Below are 19,957 nucleotides of genomic sequence, written 5' to 3'. Positions count from 1 at the left end.
TCTAAGTGTGTCTTTGTTTTTCTGTTGAAAAGGGTTCAAAGGTATGTTCAAGTTGTCACTTCTCACAAAACGATGCATTGAAATGCATGTCAACAGATTTTGAATGATAAAACAAACACATCCTAAGAATTCATGTATAACAATATGATGATTTATTATTGTTTTTATAATTTTTAGAGTATCATTATTTTTTTTTGCCTGGTTATCTTTTCCAAAGATTTGAAGACACTTAAAAAGATAAAATGTTCTTTCTTAACTACATTTGTTCTATACACGAGTTAAATTGAACTATTAATCACTTGTTTAAGGAATATGAACTTATCACTACTCAGCAATCACTTGTTGGTTTTAAGAGGATGATTATACTATGATTTTTATTTTAATAAGAATTTTTTTATAGAAAGAAGATGCTAGTTATATGTCAATTCTATGATAAGACTCTTGTTTGTTCCTACTATTCTAAGAGTCTTATCCTATCCAGTTAACGAAAGCTTCTGTCTAAATTAAGCAGCAAACAATAATTTTCGTTGAGTGCGTTCTTGTTTTAGTTTATAACAAAAAATAATAGATTGTATTGTCCTCAACAGCTGGCACAACAAAAGCAAAAACCTATGTCCATGACCAGGGTAGTGCGAATTGGGACCCAAATGCCAATTTTCCCATAAATTATTATTTTCTACTAACCGATGTACCAAAGGGCCATTCCTTGGCTAACATGTCATGCATTACGTTGTTGTACCAATGTACCTGCTAACTACTTACTTAGTAATTTTTGGTCTGCTCATTGTACCTTCTCAAAAGAACATCAATGTAGGAGCCTCACTTAGAATTACAAAACCCACCAAAATAAAACAGCTGGAAGTTGGATTTTCCCATTAACGGCAAGCCCTAAGGTCAACTCCTACCATATTACCCACCCAAAGTATATGTAATGCCAGCCTTTAAATGGACTGTACCATGCTACTTCAATGCATTACTAATTCAAAAGAGAAAAGTATACTGTTTCTTTTTCCCCTAGAGCTGAAAAGTATGCTGTTTTCATGACGCACATTGCACACTTATTTACCCTCTCAAGTTCTCAACTAATGATTTTATTAACTCTTTAACCTATGTAATTCTGTACACCTTTTGTGCCTTCCAAATGTTAGGGATGATAGCAAGTAGGGTTTGGGTTGGCTATTTTGGAACTTGTTCTCATGTGCATTTTAGAAAATACTTGTACCTAGACTCAAATCCACATGTATCATTTATATATAAAAATATCCACATGTATCATTATTCGTTGAGTACCTAAGTATTCCTACTTGTACCTACTACCTATAATCTAGTTAAAAAAAAAGAACAAACGGAAGGTATTGAGGTGCAAGAAGGCTTCTCACTGTGCAAACATACCAGAGAAGATAATTGTAGGCAATCTTATTCTTACATGTACAAGGAGACCCTTAGAACTTGGGTTTGTGGTGAGTGTCATTCTCCACTTACATATTGTATTTTGATATTATCTTTAACGATGTGGGAGTATAATGACTGATATGTATTTAATGAATCTAGGATAAATTTTAAAATATTGATTTAAGTTTAACTCAACTTTAAAAATTAACTTATATGAGAATTAGTCCCCTTATATATTATATTTTAGTATTATTTTTAACTAATGTGAGATTTCAATTTTTTTTCAGAGACTACTTTTATATTTAAACTAATGACCAACTGATCACCAAGATATTACTTTCACAACTATTGAAAAATAAATTAATAACAAAACCTTGTTAAAAGTACCACTATTAGTTGTAATTGTAAAGTGACTTCTGTTATTCTATTTTTAGCTTATTTAAGTAAGATTTAAGCCAAGCTCACGAATACTAAATATGCTCTTATTTTGACAAAGACTTGTTAAGAAATGCTTAATTAAATTACGTATTTAAACATGTCTTTAATTGCTGTCAACATGATATATCTAAATTTGATAGCTGTATTGAATATATATTATCAGAAATAAAAGGACAACATCTTTCACTTTTATGATTAAATCATACACATTGGGCCGCTTATTATTGGCAAAAGGTACACTAACATTACAACACCGCAGACAAAAAATGAAATAAGTTACAATACAGCTGAAGAAACAACTAGCTGATTAGAAGCATATAATCAACCCATTCTTCTGCTCTCAGTAATTAGAAAATAAACCTCAAAGATCCTAATTGTACATCTACAGGTCAGAAGAAGATTTAAACTGCTGATGCTGTCCATCTATCAAGCTTATCTGTCGTCTGAGTTTAGCAATATGAGCTTGAACCTAACCCATTGGAAACACAAATTAACTGTCAATTGGAACCCTTACAAGATTGAGATGATAGAACAGTCAAATCCTTCAAGAATAAAACATATTTGCAATTTAGCCAACAAGAAAACAAGATCAACCACACCTCTCTCAGCTACTCCTTGTAATTTACTAGCATAATGGGAATACACAAGTAAACACTAACCCACACAATCAATGGCTCATCAAGGAAATATAAGGAAAAGAACCGTAATACAGACTTTAGCATACTGACAAGGGTCAGTGATTTGGATGAAAATAACTTCATATACTTTAGTCTTGTCAGTTATTTATTATTATTATAACAATTGCATTATGATGTGCATTCTAAATATTCATGCCCCACGTAGAACATGATTAGAACATATAGAACCCACAATATATTGATGATAATGGATGCCTTAATTAAATCCTTTAATGATGAACAAGCAGAAGTGATACAACATGATGGCTACTAAATAAAACTAAAATGATGTTAATCAGCATACACACCATCTTATCTGTTTTTTCTCTCCCCTTCCCATCCCTTTCCACTGGTTCCCCTTTCTTTAGAAGTTGAATTAAATCATTTGCTTACAAACCAGAATCCCTTACATGCATAGAACCCAACAATGTAAATTAAGAAAAATGTCTCTGCATTCTGTCCTAATAATTCAAAGGCATAGTTATTTCAAGTTAAACTAATCAACAAAAAAAGGCCATAAACATCATACAAACACAACTAAACTCCCGAGCATAGAACAGTAGTCTTAGTCCGAGTATATGTACTGAAGTGCAGAAAATTTGAAAAAAAAAAACTCCAAAAATCCTTATACATTTCATTTTTAATAAAACATTAACCCTGCATCAAGATCACAAATCTTGATGGTATTGCCATCACATTTCTCTAAAAAGAAACTATCCAGTGCATCTATAATCTAGATTGCTAGGGTGGTAATTACAAACAGCCAAACAGGTGAGCATGTATGATACATACTTTCTATTTTGTAAAGATGCAAGCATATGCTTGCTGTCATGGCTCATTCAGATTCATTAAATATACCATCAAGGCATCAACAATTAACAATATCTTTGACATCCACAAATATTATATACTTTCAAATATGATAAAAAGTATTGTCATACATACCTGCTGACGAGCTGCTGCAAGCTGTAAGAGCTCATCCGCTTCCGAGAAATTCATGAACCATTGACTTAAGGAATGATCTTTGGTATCACCTTTCCTCCTTTTACTTGCATCCTCAACAGGTACTGCATTTACAAGTTCTTTCAACTCAAGCATGGAAAAAGGAAAGCTGCAGATAACAGGGGTAATTGCTACGTAACATACTGGAAGGAGGCAAGGTGAGTCCAGCAGGTAATCTTGGCAAGTTCACAGCTGGATGATTTTGCACACGAGCTAAAAAAGCCTCAGAAGGATCAGGGAAAACTATCTCATCATAAAACTCCACAACAACAGGCTTCTTTGTGGACATGGAACTGTTTTCATCCTCTGGATACAACTTCAAGTGATGATATCTGTGTATATATTACTCTTCAATAAAATGCAAGATTCAGAAATTGTTTTGACATTCACAAAAAATGGTTTGCAAGCACTTGAGCCATAGATAAATTGCATACTCTTACAAAACTTAGTAGTTAGCAAAATAGACATTATTTGTATAGTCATCCTAGCTTATCATTAATAAAAAAATGAAGCACTCTAATCAAATTGCTGTATCTATCTAACTAAACTTAGCAGGGCATGGAGCTTCACTCCTGGAGTGTTTCAGAAGCACAAGCACGCTGTTGATGATTGAAACACGCTAGAAATTCAGTTGCCATTTTGCCTACCCTAAGTATTTTTGAGCATATTTTGAACCTCTACACTGAATCAAGAAATCAGAGTATCAACAAAAGGCTCAATAACCAGGCAGCCAGCTACTAAATCCAAAGCAGTACCAACAACTCACAAGTTCAAAGGCTTGTCACAAACATCACTGTGGAAATAAAGTGTGATGGAAACTTCAAATTCCCCCCATCCTGACTCTGACAATTCAAAAGGCGGTGACTCCACAACACGTGTGGGATTATTGAAACTAGAATGCAACTGAAAAACAGCATGCTTTATTATCGTCCCAAGATCCTCATTGGTAGCTCCACGAACATATACTGTCCATTTGTGCGACTGATACCTTGCATAACATAAATATGTTCAATTTCTTACTCTCTCTGTTAAAAAAGACACATTTTAGCGACTTCAAGCTAAACGTTAGATCAATTGGTGGCAGTGTAGGATACTTACTCGCTAGCCTTTTTGCCAAGCCAAAATGCTACGTTCCCATATACTATTGGAATGCTTATTTCCACATCTTTGAGTTTCTTACCTAAGTTCTACACAAAACCCAGAAATGGTTATACTTGTACATTCAACACAAAGAACCTACTTTAGTAAAACATATAGAGGAATTTGTTTTCACGTTGTATGACATTCTAAAATCATATTTGAAGTTCTGCAAAGTGACTTTAAGATCCTTGTAGTGCTGGATGAGGGCTCCAAATCAAAGTTTCGAATTTGAATCAATAGCAGAAACAAGCTGCAATCTTTACACAGTCCCAAAAGCTCAGGGTTTGGGGGAAATCGTTATTTTGGCGATTTGGAAAATGGGTTTGCGGGTTTTATCCGAATTTGAATCGAAACAAGGTTACCTTCTTATCGTTGTCTTCGGATTTGCCCATTTTGGTTCGCTGTGATTTGGGGGTAGGACCACTTAATTCAGGCTGATCTTGACCGTGCTTTGTCGAAGATGAGCTGTTGGTCATATCAATCAACGACCTCGTCTCAAAGATAGAAGCTGAATCTGAGCATCAAGTTCTAGGGTTTGTGTGTCTCTATCAAAATTACGCAGCACAGTTCGTGGATTTTACGACGTCGTTTAGAACTGTTTCTGATCCATCATAAACTAGCAAGCCCAACCCAATACCCAAGTGGGCCTATTCAAGAATTGTTGGATATTCGAATGGGCCACCTGAAGCCTGAAAAAAGGCTTGGTGTTCTTTAACTTGTTTTTTAGAATTTGCTATAGGCCTTAATGGGATTTTTTATTGCCCCAACAATTTCTTAAAATTTTAAAATTATCCATCCCTGAAAAATTTTATGGGCAGCATAACATGGGATATAAAAACTGTGCACAACGAAATTATTATGATTTTGTTATGCATTTACATAACAGAATCATGATTTTAGTGTATAATTTTCGCATCCCCTATTATGCCGTGGAATTGCCATTCCGTGGTGCATCTTGATGCAGAGAAAAAATGCACAATGACAAAATTTTCAATAAATCCTTGGTAAATTTTGTTTTCCCCAATAAAGCAGCTCCATATCCCAAAATTAAAAATTGGAAGTCTTTTTTTTTTTTAAAAAAAGGGTTTACTATAAAGAAGTGATGCATAGGTTAGTCACTTACAATAATACAATATAATTCCTTCGTCTCTTGTTTTTTACCCCAGTTTTGAATACTCACTGCACAAAGCCATGAATGCCTTTTTCTTTGGAGAGATTTCAAGTGTTTGGTTTACAGGGAATAATCTACCCAAACAAGTATACAGTCGAATCTGGATAGGAAAGAATGTTAATGATTAAAGGTGCCTATAAATTTTTTTATTACAGGACACAATTCCTTGATAACTAATGCCAGTAACACGACCTTGTACAATGTGAGTTTGGTAGTAGTAAAATATTTAGCAATAATCTGAGCTTTTAACACTTTCTTTTCAATTCCAGTTCTTGGTAGGCAATTAATTCAGTGGTGAAGTAGACTTCAAGTTCATTCATAAATAGCGAAGGAAAGAAGAAGAAAACAACTATAAGCAACGACAAATTTACAATATAAAATAAATAAATTCCAAATTTAGTTTAGTGATGTTCTTTTGTCAAATGCCACATTCAGAAAAAAAGAAAAAAGAAGAGTAAAATGCTACATTCGATATGGTCATACAGTGGATATCCTATCACTGTACTTTTTTAGCCCCATGTTGAAAGCAAAAAGCCGAAATTTTTGCCGTTTTTTATTATGTTATTCTAATGTAAGCCAGATATGAGAGAGATTTCAATCAAGACTAGATTGGACCTATCACCTATGAATAATCATACCACTGGTCCTAATTAGAACGCTTTCCACATCAAACAACATTTCCATGATATAGGTTGTCGCTCTCTTACTGCAATGTATGTATAGCAGCCTATGTTGAATTTAGAACAGTTATAAAGTGTATACCAACCATATTTTCGTGTGGTCAACCATAACGGACCATTTGGAAAGGTGTGCAAGTCAACAAACAATACAACACACTCATAGAAATGTTAAGAGGATTAATACGTGGAAGTCTCAATTATAATTTTCTTCTGCTACTATGTTTGTCAGATTGCAATAATTAACTGAGCTCAAGAAGGATGTCTATTCCAAGTTTCTTATACCCCACAATTCTTAAAGGATATTTCTATTACTAAAAAAAGCATTTAGAGAATACTGCACTTAGCTGTTGAAAATTTCATAGCCTTATCCATTTTCTTAAAGGTAGACTAGAGATCAGTTTCCTGATCACAATGTTGTACACATGAGATGTCTCAAGCGTGTTTGGAACACAATAAGCAAGCCAGCTATGTAATGCTAACCTTTTGGTGTAGAACTGTACAAATTTCTCTGGTTTCAATTTTCAAGTGGGTACCATCTTGCTAGTTCAATAAAAAGTGTGGGGTATTCGGCCACACATAATTTCTTCGTCTTTGATAAAAGAAATCAAAGACAGTTCCATGTGATCCTTCATGCCCGTGCCACTAGCTAGACCCCATATGTTGAATATCTCTTCATCAATTATTTCTGTACCTAATGGTTTTCCAAGATCATCTCTTAATCTATATATAGAGAGATAGTCATGGCTGCAGTCACAAACAAGTTAAGTCCTTTGCATTTTTGAAACAAAATATTTCTTACACAAGTCCATTCAAAACATTCTCTAGATCTGCAATGGGTTTCCGTTTGCCTAGTCTTCAAAGGTGATGTCCCAAAAAAAAAGGCTATCTTGCAGTCTATGTGGGAGAAAATGAAAAGAAGCACTTTGTGATTCCTATATCATATTTGAACCAACCTTCAATCCAAGACCTTTTGGATTTGATCATCCAACAGGTGGCCTTACAATCCCTTGCAGAGAAGATGTCTTCCAAGATATAACTTCTTGCTTTCATAGGTCATAGAGAAGAGTGAAATGTAGGTGGTCAATGACCAATTCAATTTTGTAGGAAGACAGTTGAAAATTGTAAATGTTTTATCTTTATTTCTTGTACTTAGAGAATTGGAAAGATATATGAACTCTGACGGAAACTTATAAACATAGATCATTGGCAATCATTTATTTTCTAAAATTTTCCATGACCATTCATTTCAAGTTGTTAGATGGATGCTTGTCAATTTATTTTTGGTAGACTGTAAGTATAATTGCAGGATCATAATTTTATTAGTGCACAAACCTGATTAGTGACTACATCTGGAGTCCAGTGTTGATGATCTGCATGCTTAAAGCTTCCTTCTATGTATTGCTTTTGTTAAAAGCACAGGAATTGAACTTTATTTTTCTTGTTTCCTTTTTCTTTTCTAGACATATATATAGTTCGATTCATGATCAAAATCCAACTTTTTGAAACAATAAGTTGGGCAATACTGTTAATAATTTGGGTCATGGTCCATAATGAGAGATTCATAAATCTAATTCCTTTTTAAAATCTTTGTATTGCAAATGTTAACATAGTACCTTTTATTATTTATTTAAATATATCTGGTACCAATGAAACACTAACATGTAATTTATTCATTTTATTGTAGTTGTTCCAATAAAGTCAAGAACGAACAGTTGCATTAATATGACCTTGAACTATTAGCTTGGAGTGTCTTCTTTCTGTAATGTTTGATCAATAAATTTAGGTAAACATGTGGAGTTATATTTGAACAATAATTTGGTTTCTTTAAAATTCGTAAAAGAAGTAAGGCAACCAATGTGCTTCTCTGATATTTCGTCTTTTTAGATAATAACCACTTGTAACCTTACATTATAAATTGTAAATTGCGCAAGTGTGAGAGCATTTCCAAAATATAAGGGAGAAGTTTGATATTGATCAAGTATCAGAAAAGTTGAAGCTTTAAATAGTAAGTCTCGCATCATTAAGAACTTTGTGATATGCCTCATAGATCGACTGGATGTACCTCCAACCATGGAAGTCCACTATTACTCTAGAATAGTCTCTCGTGGCGAGATGCGTTACAATTGAAGCCTTGAAATTTTTGCGCTAGTTATTCAGGTTTATGTGGTCACTTATCCAACATGTTTAAGGTTTTCACTCCAGACACAAACAAGAACTTTTAGTTACTTCAAAGCTAAACAACAGAGGTATCTGCGAAACCTCCTTCAAATCAAGCAGACCTGTCTACAAAATATCCTCTCAAAATATTTATCTGGTTGAAGTCTCTACTTGTTAAATATCAGAGATCGATGTGATAGTTCTGCTTATTTAGGAAAACAGATCAATCGATAGCCCGGGGAAATGAAGAATGATTTGCAGGGATGATAGCATTGGAAGGTGAACCAAATTAACTTGAGATAATTATTCTGTGATGCTGAAAGCAGGAAGTCAAGAACTGAGTGCGCCAATTTGATAATGAAACTGTTGTATATATTAGAATTCATGAGATTTAGGCTTCAACTTCCAATGGAATTATACAAGAGAAGTAGAGAACCAATTGGAAAATATTTCCTATAAAAGAAAGTGCCTTCTGTACAAATTGCCTCATCTAATCTAATCTACATCTCCATTAGCATGATTGCAACTCATTCAAGCGAGATGTAATGTTTAGGAACACATTCTCCTGACATGGAATTGTGAGACCACCAGTTGGATGATCATATCCAAATTCTTCTTCTGCTTGACTTAATAATTCTTGAAATGAAGGTTGGTTCAAGTATGATACTGGAATCACAAACCGCCTCATCTTATCTCCAACATAGACTGAAAGATAGCCTTTTGGTACTTCAATCCCCTTGGAGGCTGCTAGGGTTGTAGAAAATGAAGCCCGTCTAATGATACCTGCTATGCGGAAACCCATTGTTTTCTATTGCTCCACACAACAAATATATTATACTGATGTCAAAGGACTTGTATAAGAAAGAAATATTTGAATTCTTATACTTTAGGAATGCAATGACTTGTGTTGCTTGAGTACCGAATAAATATTGTATATATAGTTGCCAATGGCCTCTGCAATCCAATACCACAATGAATGATATTTGGTGGGGCTACGATGGAGTCAACTGAAAGATAAGGGATCACATGGTATTGTCTTAGAGATCTCTTTCAAGGATTAGGAATTGGAGTAAATACCCCACCACCTTCTGAGATAATGACCAACAGATTTACAGGTGAAACCTAATGCTTGTTCATTATAACTATTTGAATGATCGACATGCTATAGACATCTCACATGTTGGTTTAGATGATTGACAATGCTATTGATATATATCTACCATCCACCAACTACTCAGAGTGAGAGTAAGCAACCTGTGAACCATGAGCTGTCTCAATTGGAATTGGAGGTAAGGAGAGAATCCATACAGAACACATGATCATGAGGCACTATGAACCACATTTTCTGTGTATGCCAAATTTTGTGCAACACCATGTGAACTTGAATACATGAAGTTTGCGGTCCCCTCCACCCCAAATAAGTGTCAACATCATCGTTTTAGATTTTCTTTTACAGATATGTGTTTCATTTCAAGTGAGGTAATCTGATGGTCTTTGCTCCAGAAGGTGGGACTTGAATTATCTACCATAACATGTTAAGTTGATTATGGGAGCTAAGAGTCATCTGAAACATTACCATATGCCCTTGTCTCTCAGTTGGTCCCATGACTCCTATCTCATAGTCATAGGCCCTCCTTTACCAATAATTCAAGAAGCCTTCTCATATCCTTTAATCTATATATATTCATGGTTGCAAGCATTTTAGCACCAACACAAATCGTTCACATCCTGAAGAATTCGAATTTCTCAAGCCTGAACTTCCAAGTCTCTTTAGACAATTTTCTTATCAAGTCTCAGTAAATACAATACAACAATGGGTTTTCGTCTACCTGGTATCAGAAGGGCATCATTTGCTGAAAACCAAGCATCTTCAAAAGCTGTGGAGGTGCCAAAGGGCTATCTTGCAGTCTATGTTGGAGAGAGAATGAAGCGGTTTGTGATCCCGATATCATGCTTGACCCAATCTTCATTCCAAGACTTGTTGAGTCGAGCTGAGGAAGAGTTTGGATATGATCATCCCATGGGCGGCCTTACAATTCCTTGCAGAGAAGATGTCTTCCAAAACATAACTTCCCGCTTGAATGGACTATAAATCTCGTAGTGTAGAAGACTGACATAGATTTGTAGAGACATTTTGTACATTAGGCATCTTCTCAATTTGTAAAAGAAAAGACCATTAGAATGATAAATTTGTTCCTTTTATTTTTGTTTAATGACAAGGAATTCAACTACTCAAGCATTTCCTGTCTTTTATGTTTGTTTCTTTACATTGCCAACGTTCACTTTAGTCTGTATGAGCAAGGTTGCTTGCCATAGTATAAGAAAAACCAGACTTGGTTGTCCTGATGATTAGATCACGTGATTATTAGCAAGGGAAGAACAAAAGTATTTTTTAATAGGACTAAGGAGAAAGATAATTTTATTTGGGGCAAGTTAATTTTTTTTATTAATAAATACACACAACATGCCTATGAACTTTAAATTCAAGAACTCGTGGCAGTTATTAAATTTGAATAATGAAATGTTGGAGATACACGGAAAACTCTGTCAAATTTTCATTAAACTTTTTGATTTGTTGGAGTATGCATTCCGAGTTCAGTTTCATCTGTAGGCTTGCCAGACTAAAGGTCATTTGAGTTAGTGTTAGCCTGTGCATTGGTCATGGCTTTAGAGTGAGTCGTGACAATATCAAGTTTGGTCAATATCTCCAAAAGAATTATTCCACCTAAGAGTTGATATATATAAAACCATTTTTTTTTACCATAACCCCTAACAACTAAAGTAACACTGCACCGTGAAATGAAGGAAGTAACAACAATCTTCATCCTGTGAACCAACCGAATTTTCAAAGTAATGTTAGTCTTTAGGCAACTTGATCGGCTCAATATCTGTTAAGAATAGTCCCACATCGAGTAATTCATGAACATGATAAGTGCTTATATAGCTGGGTAGACCACCCCCTTATGAACCGGTTTTTAAGGGGACCTTTCGGATGCCTTGGCTGCACTATAAAATTTAATATGGTATCAGAGCCATCTTCTGCTTCTGTCCGGTGGGTGCCGCCAGCCCTCGCTTTGTGGTGGGGCGTGTTAAGAATAGTCCCACATCGACTAATTCATGAACATGATAAGTGCTTATATAGCTGGGTAGACCACCCCTTTTTAAGGGGATCTTTCGGATGCCTGCATATGAGACTCTGAAACTCTATCAAGATCAACTAGGTCATTTGTACTGGGAGACTCTGTCTTGTATGCTTCATCAATATCTTCAATGGTTTGATCCTCCATGAAGACAACATCACAACTGGGGCATCCTCGTCATTTTATCTCCAGCATAGACTACAGTCTGCAAGGTATCCTTTTGGTACTTGATTCCACTTAGGTTCCTTGCTTGCGATGCAGAAAATTGTGACAGTCTAATACGGTAATACCTGCTAAGTGGAACTCCGTTATTTCTTGTTACTTCACAGTTCACATGAAACCAATATATTGATATCCAAAGACTTATATAAGAAAGAAATATTTAATTTCATATAGTTCAGAATGCAAAAGGTTTGAGAATCCATGAAATAATGTATATATAGTTGCTAAGGCCTCTATTTTCCAATTCCACAATAATGAATCAGGAATGATTTTTGGTGTGGCTATGAAGGGGTCTACTGAGAGACAAGGGATCATGGTATTGTCTATTCCAATTTTCTCACTCCTACAATTCATAGATGTTATTTTTATTATTAAACACTTTAAAAAAGACTGCAGTTATCAATTCCCTGGTCGATCACATTGTAGTACACATGAGATGTCTCATGTGTGTCTGGAACACAATAAACAAGCCAGCTATATAATGCTAACTTTTTGGTGTAGAACTGTACACATTTCTCTGGTTTCAATTTTCAAGTGGGTACCATCTTGCTCGTTCATAAAAAAAACTGGGGCATCCAGCCACACATTAATTTTCTGTGTTTGATAAATGAAATCAAAGACAGTTCCATGTGATCCATCACACCAGTGTCTCTAGGTAGACCCCATTTGTTGGATATCTCTTCATCAATTATTTCTGTGCCTAATGGTTTTCCAAGGCCATCTCTTAATCTATATATAGAGATATTCATGGCTTCAGTCACAAACAAGTTCTTTGCATTTTTGTAACATAAAATATTTCCTACACAAGTTCATTCAAATCATTCTCTTGATCTGCAATGGGTTTCCGTTTGCTCGGTCTTCAAAGGCGTAGTAATGTACCAAAGGGTTATATTGCAGTCTACGTGGGAAAAAATGAAAAGAAGCGGTTCATGATTCCTATATCATATTTGAACCAACCATCAATCCAAGACCTTCTTAGTCAAGCTGAACAAGAATTTGGGTTTGCTCATCCAATGGGTGGCCTTACAATCCCGTGTAGAGAAGATGTCTTCCTAGATATCACTTCTCGCTTGCAAAGGTCATAGAGGAGATGAATGAAATGTAGATGGTCAATGACCAATTCAATTTTGTAGAGAAGACATATAGTTGAACATTGTAAATATTTTATCTTATTTTTATACTTAGAGAATTGGAAAGATGTATCCTGCCAGAAACTTATAAACATATATTATAGCAATCATTTATTTTCCAAATTTTCCCAGGAACCCTTATTTTAAGTTGTCACTTGGTAGATGCATGCTTGTCAATTTATTTTTTGTAGACTATAAGTATGCTTGCATGATCATATTTTTATTAGTGCCCAAATCTGATTAGTGGCTACATCTGGAGTCCAGTGTTGATGATGCTTCCTTCTATTTATTGTTTTGTTTGAAAGCAAAGGAATTGAAATTTCTTAAACTGTTTTTTTCTCTCCTTTTTCCCCCCTAAAAAATATATATATTTGGATTCAAGACCAAAATCCAACTATTTGACAGAAGTTGGGAATAGTGTTAATAATTTGGATCACATGGTCCATAATGAGAAATTCACAAATCTAAATCCTTTTTTAAATATTTGTATTGCAAATTAAATGTTAACACAGTTCCTTTATTATTTATTTAAATATGCATGGAAATAACTCTGGCACCCATGAAACACTAATAAGTAATTTATTCATTTTATTGTAGTTGTTTCAATACAGTCAAGACATACAGTTGCAGTAATATATGACCTTGAACTCATGAACTATTAGCTTGGAGTGTCTTCTTCTGTGAGGTTTGATCAATAAATTTACGGGGGAATATGTGGAGTTATATTTAAAAATAATCTGTTTTCTTTTAAATTCATAAAAGAAGTAAAGCAACTAAGCGTTTCTCTGATTTTTGTCATTTTAGATAAAAATGCACCTGTAACCTTACATTGTACAGTGTGTAAGTGTGAGAGCATTTCCAAAAAATGAGGGAGAATTTTTATATTGCTCAAGTATTAGAAAATTTATGGCTTTAAATAGAAAGTCTCACGTTCACATTAAGAACTTTGTGATATGTCTCATAGACTGGTCGTTCTTCCAACCATATATGGAAGCCACTATTACTCTAGTCTATAATAATATCTCTTGGGGAGATGCCTTACAATTGAAGCCTTGAAGTTTTTGTGCAATTTTTGTTATTCAGGTTTATGTGATCACTTATCCAACAACTTGTTTAAAGTTTTCAATCCATACACAAAAACAAGAACTTTTAGTTAATTACTTCAAAGCTATATATAACAGGGGTATCTGAGAAACCTCCTTTATATCAAGCAGTCCTTGCAATTAGCACTAATGTTTATGCTACAAACTATCCTCCAAAAATACTTACCTGGTTGAAGTCTCTACTTCTTAAATATCAGAGATCCATGTGATGGTTCTACTTAATTAGGAAAATAGACGAAACGATGGCCTGGGAAATGAAGAATGGTTTTTCAGGGATGATAGCATTGTAAGCTGCACCAAATTAACTTCGGATAATTATTCTATGATGCTGAAAGCAGAAAGTCAAAAACTGAGTGCACTACATATTATTGAAAAATCTAGCAACAAGTTGCAAAAGCTGTTTCATGACAAATGTGTTGTGTGCTCATTGTTTAGCTCAAGAATAGATATTGAAATACAATAGGGTCATGATTATATTGGTAAATATCTCCAATAGACTTGGTCAACTTAATCACTAGTAAAAGCTAATAGCCTGATGTATATGGACTGAAATTTGATAATGAAAGTATGAAACTATTGTATATATTAGAATTCATTGAGATTTGGCAAAAGCAAAAAAGTGTTTAAACAATGTCTTATGTTGCACTTTAATTCAGGCAACAGGTTTCAACTTCCAATGGAGAGTTTTAACAAAATGTAAAATATTTTCTATAAAAGAAAGTGCCTTCTGTACAAATTTGCCTCAACTAATCTAATCTACGTCTCCATTAGCATGATTTACAACTCATTCAAGCGAGAGGTGACATTTAGGAACACATCCTCCTGACATGGAATTGTGAGACCACCAGTTGGATGATCATATCCAAATTCTTCTTTTGCTTGACTTAATAATTCTTGAAATGAAGGTTGGTTCAAGTATGATACTGGAATCACAAACCGCCTCATCTTATCTCCAACATAGACTGCAAGATAGCCTTTTGGTACTTCAATCCCCTTGGAGGCTGCTTGGGTTGTAGAAAATGACACTCGTCTAATAATACATGCTATGCGGAAACCCATTGTTTTTTAAATCTCCACACAACAAATAATGTACTGATGCCAAAGGACTTGTATAAGAAAGAAATATTTGAATTCTGATACTTGAGGAATGCAATGACTTGAGTTGTTTGTGTACTGAAGAAATGTTGTTTATATAGTTGCAAATGGACTCTGCAATCCAATACCACAATGAATGATTTTTGGTGGGGCTACGATGGGGTCAACCGAGAGACGAGGGATCACATGGTATTGTCTTAGAGATCTATTTCAAGAATTAGGAAGTTAATTGGAGTAAATACCCCACCACCTTTTGAGATAATGGCCAACAGATGTACAGGTGAAACCTAATGTTTGTTCATTCATTATGCTATAGCTGTTTGAATGATCGACATGCCATAGACATCCCACATGTTTCTTTATATAGATGACAATGCTATTGATATCGACCATCCACCAACTAATATCAGAGTGAGAGTACGCAACCTGTAAACCATGAGCAGACTCAATTGGAATTGGAGGTACGAGGAGAACTGATATTGAACACATGATCATGAGGCACTATGAACCACATTTTTTGTGTATGCCAAATTTTAAGCAATACCATGTGAACTTGCATACATGAAGTTTGCGGTCCCCTCCACCCCAAATAAGTGTCAACATCATCGTTTTAGATTCTCTTTTACATAGATATGCGTGTTTCATTTCAAGTGGGGTAATCTGATGGCCTTTGCTCCAGAAGGTGGGACTTGTATTATCTATGATAACATGTTGCGTTGATTATGGGAGAATCATCTGAAACATTACCATATGCCCTTGTCTCTCAGTTGGTCCCATGACTCCTATCTCATATTCATAGGCCCTCCTTTACCAATAATTCAAGTAGCCTTCTCATATCCTTTTATCTCTATATATTCATGGTTGCAAGCATTTTAGAACCAATACAAATCATCCACATCCTGAAGAATCCGAAATTCACAAGCCTGAACTTCCAAGTCTTTTTTAGACAATTTTCTTCTCAAGTCTCAGCAATACAATACAACAATGGGTTTTCGTCTACCTGGTATCAGAAGGGCATCATTTGCTGCAAACCAAGCATCTTCAAAAGCTGTGGAGGTGCCAAAGGGCTATCTTGCAGTCTATGTTGGAGAGAGAATGAAGCGGTTTGTGATCCCGATATCATACTTGACCCAATCTTCATTCCAAGACTTGTTGAGTCGAGCTGAGGAAGAGTTTGGATATGATCATCCCATGGGTGGTCTTACAATTCCTTGCAGTGAAGATGTCTTCCAAAACATAACTTCCCCCTTGAATGGACTATAAATCTCGTAGTGTAGAAGACTGACAGATTTGTAGAGACATTTTGTAGACTAGGCATCTTCTCAGTTTGTAAAGATTTCCTTTTAGAGAAATAGGAGAAAAGAAAAGACCATTAGAATGACAAATTTGTTTCTTTTATTTTTGTTTAATGACAAGGAATTCAACTACTCAAGCAGTTCCTCTGTTTTTTCTTTTTATTAGTTACATTGCCAATGTTCACTTCCTGAGTAGGGGCATGGTTGCTCGCTATAATAAGAGAAACCAGAATTGGTTGTCCTGATAAGTTTCAAAGCATGGATACAACATGTGATTCCTAGCAAGGGAAGATCAAAAGCATTTTTACTAGGACCAAGGAGAAAGATTAATTTATTTGGGGAAAAGTTAAGATGTTTTTATTAATAAACATTCACAACATTCATATAAAAATTAAATTTTGGGGTGCTGAGGCCCTGATCACACAAGGTACCTTCCCTGATATTTATGGTGTGCAATAACAATGGACCTGACATCAAGGTTTGATTTTTCCCTTGAAAAACACCAGCTTACATCTACTGCAAAAGCTTTCTCGAGAAAGCTTTCTTACCATTGACATATGGTTTATTGATCTGAACCAATGCTTTTTCTATTACTGCTTTTTGTTATATGAATGAAACTATGACCATATAATGCTAGAAGTGCAGGTTTACACAGTATTTGGTTGGGAGTAAATGAAAGAAAAGGAAAATGGAGAGGAGTAAAATCCTTTCTCATCTAATTTTTGTTCCACTCCAGTATTGGATATTTTGAGGACAAAGGGAGATTTTAAAACATTTTTAGTGTATTGATTAAAATATCTCTGGTTTATATAAAATAACATGATTTTCTGTAAAAAAAACAACAAGAACAACATGATTTAGTTGATTTAATATAGAAAACACTATAAGGTATATAATATGTACAGTATGATTTAATTTTTATTCAATTATTTGTATTAAGTAAAATTTAATTTTCTGTATCTCAAAATTTAAAACAAAGTGAAATGTAAAAATAATATTTAGATTAAGTTATTAACATATATATTTTTTAAATAAATTTAAAATTATATAAACGCATTTAAATTTTGTTGCTTAAAACATTTATATATATAACAACAGTTAAAAAATATTTTAATGTATATTTAAATTTTTAAATAAATAGTAGTAGTGCATTTAAAATAATAATATTTAATCATAAAAATTAAGAGACAAATTATTATTATTATTATTATATATATATCAATTACATGTACTATATTAACATATTTATTTTTATCTTATTTTTTAAAATATATTTATAATCTAATTTTAGTAAATAGTAATTTTTTGAGAAAATTTTAGTAAATATAAATTAAACTTGTCATATTTTATATAAAGGCTTTCAATTCAACTGTTGAATTGGTTATTTCATATTATAAAAAAAAAATATCAAATGATAAGTAAGTACAAAAGTTTTACACTTGGTGTATTAAAATTTCATGCAAATAAAAAACTAATTGATAATTCATTGCAGTATTTTATTTGACATATTATTTAAAATATTATTAAATATCCATTACTAGATAATGCATAATATATAATTGTTCTACCTCAATTTTTTTATGCATGATTAGAAAAGTTAAAATCAACTTATTCAACTGGTTGGATTAATTAATTTTGTAAGTGTAAAAGTTTGACACCTAGTGTCAGTGATCCTATCCCATATATAAAATGTAATTTATACCATAATAATACTTTTTAATGTATCAGATTGAGACCTGTAAAAAGAAAAGTATCAGATTTAGATAAAATTGATAACTCTCCATTTTACAATTTTAGGTGGATAAATTTTAAGGTTACATTGGTTAGTAGTCTAGTACTGGTAATGCTCGAGTTCTCCTGTGCCCTACTAACACAGTAACACTGATATATATTTCAGTGTCAACTGCTGCATAATTCATCTCGTCAAGTAGATGCTAGCGGGCTATTAGCAGCAAGTATAACTTAGCATTAAACCGCTTTAGGAATATGAAAAAAAAACATGTGACGTGTCTAAAGCGTGTGTCTGCAGAAGTATGGAATAGCACCAATCAATGCACAAATATTAGTTTTTACTTGATCATATATCATTTTATTGCAACTAGTTGCTTTATTGGCTATTCATTTGAGGAAGTGAATTTTGCACTCATGTACAACTTAATCCTTGGACCATGGAGACAGATTTCATATTTGGGACGAAGTTAATCCCTATTAAAAGATGAAAACCTGATACATATAAACTGAAATTAGATAATTGTAATGTTGTATATATTATAATTCATTGAGATTTGGAAAATGCAAAAAGTGTTTTTGGAAATGTCTAGTCTTAACATTCTCATTTGAGTCCATTTCCAACTTCAATTGGATTATACAAGGAAAAAACATGGAAAATATTCACAATAAAAAAAAGTTCCTTCTGTACAAATTTGCCTCAACTAATCTATCTGAGTCTCCATTATAGCCTGATTTACAGCTCATTCAAGCGAGAAGTAAGGTTTAGAAACTCATCCTCCTTGCATGGAATTGTGAGACCACCCATTGGGTGATCAAATCCAAACTCTTCTTCAGCTTGATTTAGTAATTGTTGAAATGAAGGTTGGTTCAAGTATGATACTGGAATCACAAACCGCCTCATCTTATCTCCAACATACACTGCAAGATAGCCTTTTGGGACTTCAACTCCCTTGAGAGTTGCTTTGGAAGCAGAAAATGATGCCTGTCTAATAATACCTGGTATGAGGAAACCCATTGTTTTTTGTTTCTCCACAAACAAATAATAAACTGAGTGTTGTCAAAGGACTTGTATGAGAAATAAATATTTGAATTCTGATGCTTCAGGATGCAAATGACTTGTGTTGCTTGAGGACGCAAGAAAGAGTGTATATATAGTTCCAGGTGGACAGTCTGCAACTCCAATCCAATTCCACCATGAATGATTTTTGACAGGCCTATGATAGGATCTACTGAGGGACAGGGGATAACATGGTGTTGTCTTCGAGTTCATTTTCAAGGATTAGGAAGATAATGGGAGTGCATACCATACTCCACGTGACCACGTCCCTACCTTCTGAGATAATGGCTAACAGATTTACCCACTTGAAATAATACACCAGCAAAGGTGAAACCTAATTCTTGTTCATTTATTGTGCTCTAGATACATCATTTATAGACATGTAGACAAACTTTAGACATCTCACGTGTTTCTTTAAATAAGGTGACAATGCTGTTCATATACCTCTTCCACGTACCAACTAATATCACGGTGACATAGGCAACCTGCAAATATTGAGGCTTGAGCATAGTGGGTTGATAGCTCTG

The 19,957-nt window shown here is 34.1% G+C and overlaps 4 protein-coding genes across 4 annotated transcripts; 2 read left to right on the top strand and 2 right to left on the bottom strand.

The window, feature by feature from the left end:
* Positions 1-1,975: 1,975 nt before the first annotated feature.
* LOC114378317 (transcription initiation factor TFIID subunit 14b) lies at positions 1,976-5,205 on the bottom strand. Its single transcript, XM_028336888.1, has 6 exons — positions 5,012-5,205; positions 4,608-4,696; positions 4,276-4,497; positions 3,654-3,841; positions 3,453-3,574; positions 1,976-2,299 (listed from the first exon to the last, which is right to left on the bottom strand). Exons 1-6 carry the CDS (start codon positions 5,123-5,125, stop codon positions 2,213-2,215), a joined length of 822 nt encoding a protein of 273 aa, XP_028192689.1. The 5' UTR covers positions 5,126-5,205; the 3' UTR covers positions 1,976-2,212.
* Positions 5,206-10,157: 4,952 nt separating this feature from the next.
* LOC114379340 (auxin-induced protein 6B-like) lies at positions 10,158-10,915 on the top strand. Its single transcript, XM_028337981.1, has one exon. It carries the CDS (start codon positions 10,471-10,473, stop codon positions 10,747-10,749), a length of 279 nt encoding a protein of 92 aa, XP_028193782.1. The 5' UTR covers positions 10,158-10,470; the 3' UTR covers positions 10,750-10,915.
* Positions 10,916-16,070: 5,155 nt separating this feature from the next.
* On the top strand, positions 16,071-16,885 carry LOC114379084 (auxin-induced protein 6B-like). The gene has a single exon (XM_028337645.1). It carries the CDS (start codon positions 16,332-16,334, stop codon positions 16,608-16,610), a length of 279 nt encoding a protein of 92 aa, XP_028193446.1. The 5' UTR covers positions 16,071-16,331; the 3' UTR covers positions 16,611-16,885.
* A 2,001-nt stretch (positions 16,886-18,886) lies between these two features.
* On the bottom strand, positions 18,887-19,726 carry LOC114379501 (auxin-induced protein X10A-like). The gene has a single exon (XM_028338183.1). The coding sequence runs from the start codon at positions 19,386-19,388 to the stop codon at positions 19,107-19,109; it is 282 nt and encodes a 93-aa protein (XP_028193984.1). The 5' UTR covers positions 19,389-19,726; the 3' UTR covers positions 18,887-19,106.
* Positions 19,727-19,957: the final 231 nt, after the last annotated feature.

The sequence above is a fragment of the Glycine soja genome, chromosome 12 (genome assembly GCF_004193775.1).
Source record: "Glycine soja cultivar W05 chromosome 12, ASM419377v2, whole genome shotgun sequence".
In the NCBI taxonomy this organism is placed as follows: Eukaryota; Viridiplantae; Streptophyta; class Magnoliopsida; order Fabales; family Fabaceae; genus Glycine; species Glycine soja.
Note: the sequence above shows the minus strand (reverse complement) of the source record. Positions and strands in the feature narration are given on the sequence as shown.